Source organism: Haemorhous mexicanus, chromosome 31 (genome assembly GCF_027477595.1).
Source record: "Haemorhous mexicanus isolate bHaeMex1 chromosome 31, bHaeMex1.pri, whole genome shotgun sequence".
Classification (NCBI taxonomy): domain Eukaryota; kingdom Metazoa; phylum Chordata; class Aves; order Passeriformes; family Fringillidae; genus Haemorhous; species Haemorhous mexicanus.
Genome location: NC_082371.1, coordinates 2082239 through 2096782, shown reverse-complemented (window position 1 = coordinate 2096782; position 14544 = coordinate 2082239). Strand labels below are relative to the sequence as shown.

General features: G+C 55.0%; 2 protein-coding genes across 11 annotated transcripts; both read right to left on the bottom strand.

The window, feature by feature from the left end:
- Positions 1-37: 37 nt before the first annotated feature.
- Positions 38-14248, bottom strand: GOLPH3L (golgi phosphoprotein 3 like). The gene is made up of 5 exons (XM_059870841.1): positions 14120-14248; positions 12962-13144; positions 6195-6326; positions 5228-5342; positions 38-1869 (listed from the first exon to the last, which is right to left on the bottom strand). The coding sequence occupies exons 2-5, from the start codon at positions 13136-13138 to the stop codon at positions 1442-1444; spliced, it is 852 nt and encodes a 283-aa protein (XP_059726824.1). The 5' UTR covers positions 13139-13144; positions 14120-14248; the 3' UTR covers positions 38-1441.
- Positions 6595-8479, bottom strand: LOC132340059 (golgin subfamily A member 6-like protein 25). Of its 10 annotated transcripts, none has more exons than XM_059870814.1 (4): positions 7618-8479; positions 7130-7537; positions 6948-7095; positions 6595-6770 (listed from the first exon to the last, which is right to left on the bottom strand). In XM_059870814.1, exons 1-4 carry the CDS (start codon positions 8039-8041, stop codon positions 6629-6631), a joined length of 1122 nt encoding a protein of 373 aa, XP_059726797.1. In that variant the 5' UTR covers positions 8042-8479; the 3' UTR covers positions 6595-6628. The 10 variants fall into 10 exon arrangements, with proteins under 10 accessions (XP_059726797.1, XP_059726795.1, XP_059726798.1 ...); XM_059870812.1 differs by having other exon boundaries at positions 6595-6879; positions 6982-7095; XM_059870815.1 differs by having other exon boundaries at positions 6595-6879; positions 6982-7537.
- Positions 14249-14544: the final 296 nt, after the last annotated feature.

Sequence of the window (14544 nt, the reverse complement as noted above, 5' to 3'; positions counted from 1 at the left end):
GCAGCTGCACCCACTGAAACACGGACAGAGCCCGGGCTGCGGAGAAATATTTCAATTTTAAGTGAACTACAGGAGAATAAAGTGGGGAGGAAGGAAGGAAGGGGGTTGTGAACAAAAATAATCACAGTTTCACTTGATTTTTCTTACTAGAAAGAGCAGCTGAGCCACGGGGGCACAGCCCAGGGGAGCCTTGGGGTGCCCAACACCCCCAAACCCCACCCCAGGAGGGTGTGAGCTCCTCAGGGGCACCCCCAGAGCTGCCAGGCAGGAGCTGGCTGGGGGAGAGGCACCCAGGAGCCCCGAATGTGCCAGGGTTTGGCTTCTTGGAGCAGCTCCGGGGCCACCCCGGGCTTTGCCACCCCGGGGTCTGCCACCCCGGGCTCTGCCACCCCTGGGCTCTGCCACCCCGGGCTCTGCCACCCCCAGCTCTGCCACCCCTGGGCTCTGCCCTGGCCTCAGAAGGAAATGCCCAAAGAGCTGCTGCCACCTCTCTCCCTGGAGGCACCACGGGGCTGTGCTGGTGGTGGTGCTGCTGGTGGGTTGTCACCTCCCAGCCCTACCTGAGGAGGGGAAAAAGCAAAAATCCCCTGGTCCCTCCCCAGGCTGAGCCCACCCAGTGCCCAGGAACTCCAGGTCCCCATGGGGACAGGGGTCCCCCTGATGGAACCCATCAAGGATCTCCCCCACACCACGTGAGGAGGGGTTTAGGACTTATTGAAGGCCACCAGCATGGCCCAGATCATCTCCATGCCCCTGGCTTTGGCACCTTCCAGCTCCAGGTCCCCCACAGGAGACACCTGGGTGGGACCCCAGGATGGGACCCACCAAGGATCTCCGTCACACCGTGTGAGGAGTGTTAAGGACTTATTGAAGGCCACCAGCATGGCCCAGATCATCTCTGTGCCCACACCTTTGGCACCTTCCAGGTCCAGGTCCCTCTGGGGAGAGGGGTCCTCTTGATGGGACTGATCAGGGATCTCCCCCACACCGTGTGAGGAGTGTTTAGGACTTATTGAAGGCCACCAGCATGGCCCAGATCATCTCCGTGCCCACACCTTTGGCACCTTCCAGGTCCAGGTCCCTCTGGGGAGACCCCAGGGTGTGACCCCAGGATGGGACCCATCAGGGATCTCCCCCACACCATGTGAGGAATGTTTAGGACTTATTGAAGGCCACCAGCATGGCCCAGATCATCTCCGTGCCCATGTCTTTGGCACCTTCCAAGTCCAGGTTCTTCTGGGGAGACCCCAGGGTGTGACCCCAGGATGGGACCCATCAGGGATCTCCCCCACACCATGTGAGGAGTGTTTAGGACTTATTGAAGGCCACCAGCATGGCCCAGATCATCTCTGTGCCCACACCTTTGGCACCTTCCAGGTCCAAGTCACTCTGGGGACATCCCAGGGTGTGACCCCATGATGGGACCCACCAAGGAGAGGTTTTAGGACTTATTGAAGGCCGCCAGCACGGCCCAGATCATCTCCGTGCCCCTGCCCTTGGCAGCTTCCACCTCAGGGTCCATATCCAGCAGGTCCTTGGTCCTGTTCATGGCCACGTCGTACTTGTCGTCGGCCAGGCTGGCGAAAACGTTCTCCAGCACGTCCGAGGCGTGGGCCAGCACCAGCAGGGCCAGGGTCCTGCGCTCCATGCGCTGGGGCTCGTTGACCCAACGCTCCAGGACGCTCTCCTGGAGCTTCTTCAGCAGGCGCTGCTTCTCGGAGGCGTTGCTGACGGGGTGGGTGGTCATGTCGAAGAGGAGGAAGTTCTGCTTCTCCGTGGTCAGGATGCCCTTCTCCACCAGGGCCTTGGCCAGGCGCTCCCGCACGTTGCGCAGCTGGTACTGCAGCTTGAAGGGGTTCCAGGTCTCTCCTGAGGGGTGGGAGGCTCTGGTCAAGCTTTGCTTCCCAATCCCAGCATCCTTCCACCCTTCCATGATGTCCTGCCTCAGGAGCTCGGAGCTCCAAGATTTCCACCGAGCTCCCAACCCTGAAAATTCTTCTCTACCCCCACATTCAACCTTCCCCTGCTCTCCTCATCTCCAGGGACCTACAGGGATCCAGAGCCAGGCCAGGGAGGCTCTGGTCAAGCTTTGCTTCCCAATCCCAGTGTCCTTCCATGATGTTTTGCATGGACACCTGGCTCTGCCACAGGAGCTCGGAGCTCCAAGAAGAAAATTCTTCTTTACCCCCACATTCAACCTTCCCCTGCTCTCCTCATCTCCAGGGACCTCCAGGGACCTCCAGGGATCCAGAGCCAGGCCAGGGAGGCTCTGGTCAAGGTTTGCTTCCCAATCCCAATGTCCTTCCACCCTTCCATGATGTCCTGCATGGACACCTGGCTCTGCCTCAGGAGCTCTGAGCTCCAAGAAGAAAATTCTTCTCTGCCCCCACATTCAACTTTCTCCTGCTCTCATCTCCAGGGACCTCCAAGGACCTCCAGGGATCCAGAGCCAGGCCAGGGAGGCTCTGGTCAAGCTTTGTTTCCCAATCCCAGTGTCCTTCCATGATGTCCTGCGTCCTGCATGGACACCTGGCTCTGCCACAGGAGCTTGGAGCTCCAAGAAGAAAATTCTTCTCTGCCCCCACATTCAACCTTCTCCTGCTCTCCTCATCTCCAGGGACCTCCAGGGATCCAGAGCCAGGCCAGGGAGGCTCTGGTCAAGCTTTGCTTCCCAATCCCAACGTCTTTCCACCCTTCCATGATGTCCTGCATGGACACCTGGCTCTGCCTCAGGAGCTCAGAGCTCCAAGATTTCCACCGAGCTCCCAACCCAGAAAATTCTTCTCTACCCCCACATTCAACCTTCCCATCAGTCTTCTGCTCTCCTCATCTCCAGGGACCTCCAGGGATCCAGAGCCAGGCCAAGGAGACTCTGGTCAAGCTTTGTTTCCCAATCCCAGTGTCCTTCCATGATGTCCTGCGTCCTGCATGGACACCTGGCTCTGCCACAGGAGCTCGGAGCTCCAAGAAGAAAATTCTTCTCTGCCCCCACATTCAACTTTCTCCTGCTCTCCTCATCTCCAGGGACCTCCAGGGACCTCCAGGGATCCAGAGCCAGGCCAGGGAGGCTCTGGTCAAGGTTTGCTTCCCAATCCCAATGTCCTTCCACCCTTCCATGATGTCCTGCATGGACACCTGGCTGTGCCTCAGGAGCTCGGAGCTCCAAGATTTCCACCGAGCTCCCAACCCAGAAAATTCTTCTCTACCCCCACATTCAACCTTCCCATCAGTCTTCTGCTCTCCTCATCTCTAGGGACCTCCAGGGATCCAGAGCCAGGCCAGGGAGACTCTGGTCAAGCTTTGTTTCCCAATCCCAGTGTCCTTCCATGATGTCCTGCATGGACACCTGGCTCTGCCTCAGGAGCTCTGAGCTCCAAAATTTCCACCGAGCTCCCAACCCAGAAAATTCTTTGCCCCCACATTCAACCTTCTCCTGCTCTCCTCATCTCCAGGGACCTCCAGGGATCCAGAGCCAGGCCAGGGAGGCTCTGGTCAAGCTTTGCTTCCCAATCCCAACGTCCTTCCACCCTTCCATGATGTCCTGCATGGACACCTGGCTCTGCCTCAGGAGCTCAGAGCTCCAAGATTTCCACCGAGCTCCCAACCCCGAAAATTCTTCTCTACCCCCACATTCAACCTTCCCATGTCTTCTGCTCTCCTCATCTCCAGGGACCTCCAGGGACCTCCAGGGATCCAGAGCCAGGCCAGGGAGACTCTGGTCAAGCTTTGTTTCCCAATCCAGTGTCCTTCCATGATGTCCTGCGTCCTGCATGGACACCTGGCTCTGCCACAGGAGCTCGGAGCTCCAAAATTTCCACCAAGCTCCCAACCCAGAAAATTCTTTGCCCCCACATTCAACCTTCTCCTGCTCTCCTCATCTCCAGGGATCTCCAGGGATGAAGAGCCAGGCCAGGGAGGCTCTGGTCAAGCTCTGCTTCCCAGTCCCAGTGTCCTTCCACCCTTCCATGATGTCCTGCATGGACACCTGCCTCTGACCCCTGTCCTGACTCAGATCCTCCTGGCAAAGCTCCCAGTGGAGTTTTGAGGAGAAATCGCAGGAGATCCCAGGGCAAATCCCATCCCTTTCCAAAGCTTCTTCCACCCAGGGGTCACCTCAGGCTTGGTAAGACCTCAGCATTTGGATTCTCCAAAATCCTTCCCAGGAGCCCAAAATCCTGTTGAGGATCTGGAAATCTTCCCCTGGATCCCCAAATCTTACCTGAGATCCTCCAAAATCCTTCCCAGGAGATCCAAATCCTGCCTGGGACCCCTCAGAATCCTCCAGAAGAACCCTCCAATTCTACCTGAGCACCTCAATAACCCCCAGGGTGATCTGGGAAGGGAATCAGGGAATCATGGACAGCCCTGGAGAGGGGTTCTGGAGAGGGATTCTGGAGGGATTTGAGCTCCAGGCTGGTTTTGGGGTTCCCTCACCACCAGATTCTGGAGCTCTGGATGCAGAGGATGACCTGGATGGGTTTTGGTGGGTCTGAGGGATGTTTGGACAGGCCTGGAGAGGGGTTTTGGAGGGATCTGAGGCTCCAGGCTGGTTTTGGGGCTCTCTAATCACCAGATCCTGAAGCTCTGGGTGCAGAGGGTGACCCTGGATGGGTTTTGGTGGGTCTGGGTCCTGCAGCTCTGGATGCAGAGGGTGACCCTGGATGGGTTTTGGTGGCTTTGGCTGGGTCTGAGGTTTGTTTGGACAGCCCTGGAGAGGATTTTTGGAGGCTCCAGGCTGATTTTGGGGCTCTCTTATCACCAGACCCTGGAGCTCTGGATGCAGAGGGTGACCCTGGATGGGTTTTGGTGGCTTTGGCTGGGTCTGGGTCCTGGAGCTCTGTATTCAGAGGGTGATCCCTGATGGATTTTGGTGAGTTTGGTTGGGTCTGAGGGATGTTTGGACAGGCCTGGAGAGGGGTGTTGGAGGGATTCGAGAGTCCAGGGCAGTTTTGGGGCTTTTACCTCTTTTTGGGACTCTCTAATCACCAGATCCTGGAGCTCAGGATGCAGAGGGTGACCCTGGATGGGTTTTGGTGGGTCTGAGGTTTGTTTGGACAGCCCTGGAGAGGGGTTTTGGAGGCTCCAGGCTGGTTTTGGGGCTCCCTCACCACCAGATCCTGGAGCTCTGGATGCAGAGGGTGACCCTGGATGGGTTTTGGTGGGCCTGAGGGATGTTTGGAGGGATGTTTGGAGGGAGTGGGATGGTGGCATTTCCAGCTGGCCCTACCAGTGAGCAGCTCTATCCAGGTCTGCACCGTCTCTGCTGTCTCGGTGGCCTTGATGTGCCTGAGGGTCTCATCCAGCAGCACATCCCCAGTGGGAGCATCTGACTTCAGCAGCACCTGGGAGGGGCAGTGGGGGAGAATATCAGCATATTTTATATATATCTGTCATTATTATAATATATTAAACTGTTATAATTATATTATATTATATTATATTATATTATATTATATTATATTATATTATATTATATTATACTACATTACATTATAATGACATTACATTACATTATATTATATATTATAGTAATTCTGTATTAGCATTATATAATATTATACTATTATAATTATACATTAATGTAATCTATTAAATATTATATTATTGTAATTATATAATTATTATATACTATTTATCTTCTTTTTTATAATTTAATTTATTATTTCTTTGTTTCATTTTAAATGTTATAATTTATTAATTTTAATTTTTATTTATGGTTTATTTATATTATTTATCTTAATGTGTATTATTTCTCTTATTATTTATTTTTAAATTTTATTATTGATTTTATTATTTATCATTTTTCATTTTCCATTCTATAATTTATTCATTTCAATTTTTATTGATTATCTATTTATATTATTTATATAAATATTAATATTTATCTTATTATTTATTTTCAAATTCTATTATTTATTCATTTTAAATTTTATTTATAATTTATTTCTATTATTTATTTAAGCGGTATTATTTATAGTATTATTTACTTTTTAAATTGTTTATTATTTTTATTTAAATTTTTATTATTTATTTTAATTTTTATTATTTATTAATATTATTTATTTAAACCCATTATTTATTTATTTTAATTTCTTTAAATTTATTTTCAATTTTACACTTTATTTTTCTTTTCCCATTGTCACAGCAGACCGAGCCCGTTTTTCCCATCCCCCACAGGAGGGGGTGGGGCTGACCTTCCTCTCCAGCAGCCTCTTCCTCCTCAGGGCCAGCGGCTCCAGGCGGATGCGGCCGCGCAGCGCCAGCTCGATCAGGATCCCCCCGCGCAGCCCCGAGGAGATGCAGTCGTTCCAGAACGAGGTGTAGCCCTGGCGGGAGCACGGACAGGAGGTGGGGCTCTCTCCTGCTTCTCGTCCTCCTGGAGTGCTGGGATCCTGCCCTGGAGCCTTCACAAAGCTCCCAGATTCCACATCTCCACACCTCTACATCTCCCTGCTCCCGTTTCTTCAAACCCTCCCAAATTCCACATTCCCACATCTCCCTGCTCCCGTTTCTTCAAACCCTCCCACATTTCCACATCTCCACACCTCCACATCTCCCTGCTCCCGTTTCTTCAAACCCTCCCACATTTCCACATTTCCAAATTTCCCTGCTCCTGACTCTGCTCCTGTCACTCCAAACCCTCCCAGATTTCTCTGCTCCTGTTTCTCCAAACCCTCCCAGATTCCACATTTCCACATCTCCACATTCCCACATTTCCCTGCTCCTCTCTCCAAACCCTCCCAGATTTCTCTGCTCCTGTCTCTCCAGAACTTCCCACATTTCCACATCTTCCTGCTCCTGTCTCTTCAAGCTTCCCAGATTTCCCTGCTCCTGTCTCCCCAAACCATCCCAGATTTCTCTGCTCCTTTCTCTCCAAACCTTCCCACATTTCCCTGCTCCTGACTCTGCTCCTGTTTCTCCAAACCCTCCCAGATTCCACATCTCACATTCCCACATTTCCCTGCTCCTGTCTCTTCAAACCTTCCCGCATTTCCCTGCTCCTGTCTCCCCAAACCATCCCAGATTTCTCTGCTCCTTTCTCTCCAAACCTTCCCACATTTCCCTGTTCCTGACTCTGCTCCTGTCTCTCCAAACCTTCCCAGGTTTCTCTGCTCCTGTCTCTCCAAACCATCCCACATTTCCCTGCTCCTCTCTCCAAACCTTCCCAGATTTCCACATTTCCAAATTTCCCTGCTCCTGACTCTGCTCCTGTCACTCCAAACCCTCCCAGATTTCTCTGCTCCTGTTTCTCCAAACCCTCCCAGATTCCACATTTCCACATCTCCACATTCCCCTGCTCCTCTCTCCAAACCCTCCCAGATTTCTCTGCTCCTGTCTCTCCAGAACTTCCCACATTTCCATATCTCCCTGCTCCTGTTTCTCCAAACCTTCCCAGATTTCTCTGCTTCTGTCTCTTCAAGCTTCCCACATTTCCCTGCTCCTCTCTCCAAACCCTCCCAGATTTCCACATTTCTCTGCTCCTGTCTCTCCAAAGCTTCCCAGATTTCCACATTTCTCTGCTCCTGTCTCTCCAAACCTTCCCAGATTTCCACATTTCTCTGCATCTCTCTCCAAAGCTTCCCAGATTTCCACATTTCTCTGCATGTCTCTCCAAACCTTCCCAGGTTTCTTTGCTCCTGTCTCTCCAGAACTTCCCACATTTCCCTGCTCCTGTTTCTTCAAACCTTCCCACATTTCCCTGCTCCTGTCTCCCCAAACCCTCCCAGATTTCTCTGCTCCTGTCTCTCCAAACCTTCCCAGATCTCCACACTTCCCTGCTCCTGTCTCTTCTAAGCTTCCCACATTTCCCTGATCCTCTCTCCAAACCTTCCCAGATTTCCACATTTCTGTGCATCTCTCCAAACCCTCCCAGATTTCTCTGCTCCTGTCTCTCCAGAACTTCCCACATTTCCACATTTCCCTGCTCCCATTTCTTCAAACCCTCCCAGATCTCCACATTTCTCTGCTCCTGTCTCTCCAAAGCTTCAGATTTCCAGATTTCCCTGCTCCTGTCTCTCCAGAACTTCCCACATTTCCACATTTCTCTGCTCCTATCTCTGCTCCTGCCTCTCCAAATCCTCCCAGATTTCTCCTGTCTCTGCTCCTGTCTCTCCAAACCCTCCCATATTCCCCTGCATCTCTCCCCAAACCTTTCCAGATTTCCCTGCTCCTGTCTCTGCTCCTTTCTCTCCAAACCCTCACAGATTTCCCTGCTCCTGTCTGATCATAAAAAGGAGCAGCAAAAGGGAAGAGAATGAGAGAATTCCAAGTTCCAGAATGCACAGGACAGTTCTGGGCTGGAATTGCAGCCAGGGAGAAAAAAAAACACCTGGACAAGAAAGCCCAGGGAGGGAATTTGCTGTGCCCTGAGCTGCAACAGCACTCGAGTGATGCTTTCCAAAAGAGCTGGCTCTGCTTTGGAGCAATGGGGCAGCCCAGGTGACCCTTCCCTTCCCTTCCCTTCCCTTCCCTTCCCTTCCCTTCCCTTCCCTTCCCTTCCCTTCCCTTCCCTTCCCTTCCCTTCCCTTCCCTTCCCTTCCCTTCCCTTCCCTTCCCTTCCCTTCCCTTCCCTTCCCTTCCCTTCCCTTCCCTTCCCTTCCCTTCCCTTCCCTTCCCAAACCTTCCCAAACCTTCCCAAACCTTCCCTTCCCAAACCTTCCCTTCCCAAACCTTCCCAAACCTTCCCTTCCCTTCCCAAACCTTCCCTTCCCTTCCCAAACCTTCCCTTCCCTTCCCAAACCTTCCCTTCCCAAACCTTCCCTTCCCTTCCCAAACCTTCCCTTCCCTTCCCAAACCTTCCCTTCCCAAACCTTCCCTTCCCAAACCTTCCCTTCCCAAACCTTCCCTTCCCAAACCTTCCCTTCCCAAACCTTCCCTTCCCAAACCTTCCCTTCCCAAACCTTCCCTTCCCTTCCCAAACCTTCCCTTCCCAAACCTTCCCTTCCCAAACCTTCCCTTCCCAAACCTTCCCTTCCCAAACCTTCCCTTCCCAAACCTTCCCTTCCCAAACCTTCCCTTCCCAAACCTTCCCTTCCCTTCCCTTCCCTTCCCAAACCTTCCCTTCCCAAACCTTCCCTTCCCAAACCTTCCCTTCCCTTCCCTTCCCTTCCCAAACCTTCCCTTCCCTTCCCAAACCTTCCCTTCCCTTCCCAAACCTTCCCTTCCCAAACCTTCCCTTCCCAAACCTTCCCTTCCCAAACCTTCCCAAACCTTCCCAAACCTTCCCAAACCTTTCCTTCCCAAACCTTCCCTTCCCTTCCCAAACCTTCCCTTCCCTTCCCAAACCTTCCCTTTCCAAACCTTCCCTTCCCTTCCCTTCCCTTCCCTTCCCTTCCCTTCCCTTCCCTTCCCTTCCCTTCCCTTCCCTTCCCTTCCCTTCCCAAACCTTCCCTTCCCTTCCCAAACCTTCCCTTCCCAAACCTTCCCTTCCCTTCCCTTCCCTTCCCTTCCCTTCCCTTCCCTTCCCTTCCCTTCCCTTCCCTTCCCTTCCCTTCCCTTCCCTTCCCTTCCCAAACCTTCCCAAACCTTCCCTTCCCTTCCCAAACCTTCCCTTCCCAAACCTTCCCTTCCCAAACCTTCCCTTCCCAAACCTTCCCAAACCTTCCCAAACCTTCCCAAACCTTTCCTTCCCAAACCTTCCCTTCCCTTCCCAAACCTTCCCTTCCCTTCCCAAACCTTCCCTTTCCAAACCTTCCCTTCCCAAACCTTCCCTTCCCTTCCCTAACCTTCCCAAACCTTCCCTTCTTTCCATCTGTTCCTTGGATTTCAGGCAAGCCAGGGCTCAGGGAGAGCCTCAGGGGCTGCACTGGCACCTGGGGGGCTGCACTGGCACCTGGGGGGCTGCACTGGCACCTGGGGGGTGCCCAAGGGAAGGGTGACCCCCGTGGGATCACAGCCACCAAGGGCTGGTTTGCAGGGAGACCCCAACACAGCTGCAATGTGTTCCTGGTGGGAATTTCCACCTTTCTGCTGCTCTTTCTGCCCTTTTTTTCCTCCCTTTCTGCTGCTTTCTTTCCTCCTTTTCTGCTATTTTTTCCCCCTCCCTTCCTGCTGCTCTCTTTTCTCCTTTTATTTTCCTCCCTTCTGCTGCTCTTTCTGCTCTTTTTCCCCCTCCCTTCCTGCTGCTTTCTCTCCTTTCTGCTCTTTTTTTCCCCTCCCTTTTCTGCATTTTTCATCCCTTCCTGCTGCTTCCTTCCCTCCCTTCCTGCTGCTCTTTCTCCGGATGGAAAACAAGAAGGGAAGGACCAAAAAGCCACCAGGAGACTGGAGGAAAAGTGAGCCCCTTCCCAAGGCCAACAGGCTGGGAGCCCCCAGCCCTTCCCAGGGAAGGTTTTCCCTCCCCAGGGGTGAACCCCCATCCCCTGTGGCTCTGTTTGAGCAGGACATGTGGACACTGGGCTTGCCCAGCCCACAGAACCATAAAAGAAATGAGTATTTTTTTATTTGCTTTCTCCACTTCCTCGTGCAGGAACACAAAGCAACCTTTCATCCCTGCCCTCCTGGTTTCCTTTCCTGGATTTTGCTCCTGGCTTTTACAAACAAGTTTTCCAGGAAAGGGTGTGAAGATGAGCAAAGGTTTCAATTTCCTGGCCTCAAGGGCACGTTACCCCGAGGAAATTTTAAATTCCAAAGCCCCTGGGTTATTTCCAGCTGGTGGAATCAGAGTGGGTACAAAAGCCAGGCTGGTTTGCAGCCAGGTCCTCCTACATGGCCAGGCTGGTACTTTAAATAATGAAATTCCACCGTGAGCTCATTGAATTTGGCAAAAATCACCTTGTTTTTCCCCAGTCATCAGAGCATGAGTGAACACCAGAGCTGTGAAAACAGAGCCCAGCTCAGGGCCAGGCTGCTGCTGCCTCTGGTTGTGAGCTACAGGAATGTGGAAGGACAGGATGGAATAAAAAAAAAAAAAAAAAAGAAAAGTATGACAAGGTTTTTTCCCCTCTTTGTTGTGCTCTCCCAGGTTCCTGGTGGCTGAAGGGCCGTTCCCAGGATACACTAACCAAGAACACCAAACACAGCCCAGGAAAAAAGCACCCCACTCTCAAATATTTGCTCCAGGATTATTTGCATTGTGTTCCCTTTACAGCCCTGAGCTCCTGCTCCACTTCCTAGTTGGCTCCTGGATCTCACCTGGGGCTCTCCAGCAGGACAGCCCCAGCCCTTGTCACTGGCACAGCCTGGGCTGGATCCGTGTGACAGCTCAGCCCCTCCTGGGACCAGCCCAGAAGGGCTGGAAAGAAGGTTCTGGAACCTCACAAAGGTTTAGCTCCACCCCTGAGGGATGAAGAGGAGGAGGAGGAGATCCACCTCAGCTCCTCAGGGTGGGAGACAGGACTCATGGAGCAGTGACAGCTGGAAAAGATCTCCAGGATCACACAGGGATCAGCTGGAAAAGATCTCCAGGATCACACAGGGATCAGCTGGAAAAGATCTCCAGGATCACACAGGGATCATGGAGCAGTGACAGCTGGAAAAGATCTCCAGGATCACACAGGGATCATGGAATACTGACAGCTGGAAAAGATCTCCAGGATCACACAGGGATCATGGAGCAGTGACAGCTGGAAAAGATCTCCAGGATCACACAGGGATCATGGAATACTGACAGCTGGAAAAGATCTCCAGGATCACACAGGGATCATGGAGCAGTGACAGCTGGAAAAGATCTCCAGGATCACACAGGGATCATGGAGCAGTGACAGCTGGAAAAGATCTCCAGGATCACACAGGGATCAGCTGGAAAACATCTCCAGGATCACATAGGGATCATGGAATACTGACAGCTGGAAAAGATCTCCAGGATCACTGAGTTCAATCTTGACCAAAGTGGGCTCCTGGAGCTGGAGAGCCTCTCTAGACGTTTCTGCTCTGCCCCTGTCACCCCAAAAAGCACTTTGGGCACCTGGTTGGCTTCCCCTGGTCTGCAATTCCCCACCCACCCATCAGGAAGAGCAGATTTTAGAACTGTGGAATGGTTTGGGTTGGAAGGGACCTTAAAGACCAACTGGTCATGGCAGGGACAGGTTCCACCACACCAGGCTGTTCATCCAACCTGGCCTGGGCCACTCCCCGGGATGGGGCAGCCATGGAACAACCTGTGCCAGGGCCTCACCACCCTCCCAGCCAAAGCTTTCCCCAAGCTGCTGCAGGGGTGAAGACAAGGCACAGGGACAGCAGAGAGAGCTCCCCACCAGGCAGAGCTGATCAACGAGTTCCTAGCAGCTGATAAGCACAAACCAATTCTGCCTGCCCAGGCTCCCCTTCCCCCAGGGTGACAGGCACACGGGAGGAGCTCCCAGCAGTGACATTCCCACCCAGAGCTGCCCATCCCCACCCCAGCCTGGCCCAGGGAGGCAGCAGAGCTGCAGCTCCTGTGTCCCTGTCCTTTGGTGCCTGCTCCCAGCTCCCAGCCCAGCTGACTCTGCTGCCCTCTGCTCTTCCCCACAGGGATCTTTAAAGAGCAGAGCAGTGCTCGTGGTGTCCCTGTGTGCCAGCTGCTGCTTTGGGGCTGCAGAGAAGGATGTTCACCCTTTGATAAAGCAGCTGAGGCTCCTTCTAACCCATGGCTTCAGCCCTGGAAAGAACAATCCCAACTTTTGCCCCTCCTGCCACTGTCCCCAAGGCAGGGCTGCTGGGACAGCACTCATCAGCCACCTGCACAGCTCAGGTTGCCATCTCCTGGCACAGGGAGCCCAGAGCAGCTGGCCCATCCCTGGAAGTGTTCAAGGCCAGGCTGGACAGGGCTTGGAGCAGCCTGGGAGGGTGGAAGGCATCTCTGCCCATGGTGAGGGTTTGGAACTGGATGAGCTTTACAGTCCCTTCCAACCCAGTGATTCTGTGAATTCCATCCCACAACTCTGTGATTCCAAGCAGGTTCTGAGGGACAGCACTGAGAGGAACCCATCCAATCCCTTCTGCTGCTCCCTGAGAGCCTGGAGCCCAGCCTGACCAGCCTCACCTCCTTGTCCTTCAGCCCCAGGAGCAGCACCTCCTCCATGAGGGTCAGGCGGATGTCTTTGGAGTCATCGGGCTCGTCCTCGTTCAGCTCTCTGTCGGCCGCCTCCTCCTCGCCCTCCGCTCTCTTCTCAGAGCCCCGGCCCTCCGCCCGCCGGCCCCGGTGCGTCAGCGTCGTCATCTCCGGCTGCGGGGGGCACGGGAGGGCACGGCGTGAGCACCGGGGGTGGGCACGGGGAGCCGAGCACCGGGGGTGGGCACGGGGAGCCGAGCACCGGGGATGGGCACGGGGTGAGCACCGGGAGTGGGCACGGGGAGCCGAGCACCGGGGGTGGGCACGGGGTGAGCACCGGGAGTGGGCACGGGGAGCCGAGCACCGGGGGTGGGCACGGGGTGAGCACCGGGGGTGGGCACGGGGTGAGCACCGGGAGTGGGCACGGGGTGAGCACCGGGGGTGGGCACGGGGTGAGCACCGGGGGTGGGCACGGGGAGCCGAGCCCCCAGAGCCAAACCCCTCCCCAGACCAAGAGGTACTCGCCCCTTCTACCCCAGGATTTCCAGCTCCTCCAGACCAAAACCCAAGCCCACTCCCCCAGACCAAGGGATGCTCCTACCCCTGGATTTTCAGCTCCCCCAGACCCAGACTAAGAGGTGCTCATCTCTTCTACTCCAGGATTTTCAGCTCCCCCAGACCCAAACCCCCAGACCCAAACCCAAACCCCCAGACCCCCTCCCCAGCCCAAGGGGCTCCCGTCCCTTTCCCCCCAGGATTCCCAGCTCCCCTTCCCGGGGGTGTCGGGGATCCCCTTTCTCCCCTCATCGCTGGGCGGTCCCCACGTTCTGAGGGCAGGAGCAGCAGAGCCCCCCGAGCCCCTCAGGCCGCACGGGCGGCTCCCGCACCCCCGGCAGCGTCCCGGGAGAGCCCCATCCCACCGCCCCTGTCCCACCCGCCTCCCAACACCGGCCCGGCTCTGCCTCAACCCCCGGGCTCCGTCCCACCCCTCACGGCCCCGGCCCGGCTCCATCCCAGCCCCCCGGCCCAGCCCCGCTCCATCCCGCCCGCCGCCGCAGCGCCCCGCGGGTGAGGATCCGCCCCCCCCCCCCCCCGAGGGTTGGGGGCTGCCGAGGCCCCGCTGCCCCCCCGCCCGCTGCCCGGCCTCACCGCGGCCCGGCGGGTCGGTCGGTCGGTCCGTCCGTCCGCCCCGCTGCGCTCCGGGGCCGCGGGCAGGAAAAGCCACCGCGCGTCCGCCGCCGCTTCCTGGCCTCCGCTGGTCCCGCCCACGCCGTGGCCCCGACCAATAGGAGCCCGCCTGGGTTGGAGCAGCCAATGAGCGCGGCTCCAATGGGTCAAGGGGCGGGACTTCTTACTGTCAGTCAGAGGTAGCTCCGCCCCCGCCCGCGTGTCCTGTCCCGCTCCCGGTCCAGTTCTTGTTCCCTCCTGTGTCCCATTCCGTGTCCTGTCCCGTGTCCGATTCTGTGTCACCTCCTGTGTCCCCTTCCGTGTCCCATTCCGTGTCCTGTCCCGTGTCACATCCCCGCTCTAGTCCCGTCCCGTGTCCGATTCTGTGTCCCCTCCTGTATCCCCTT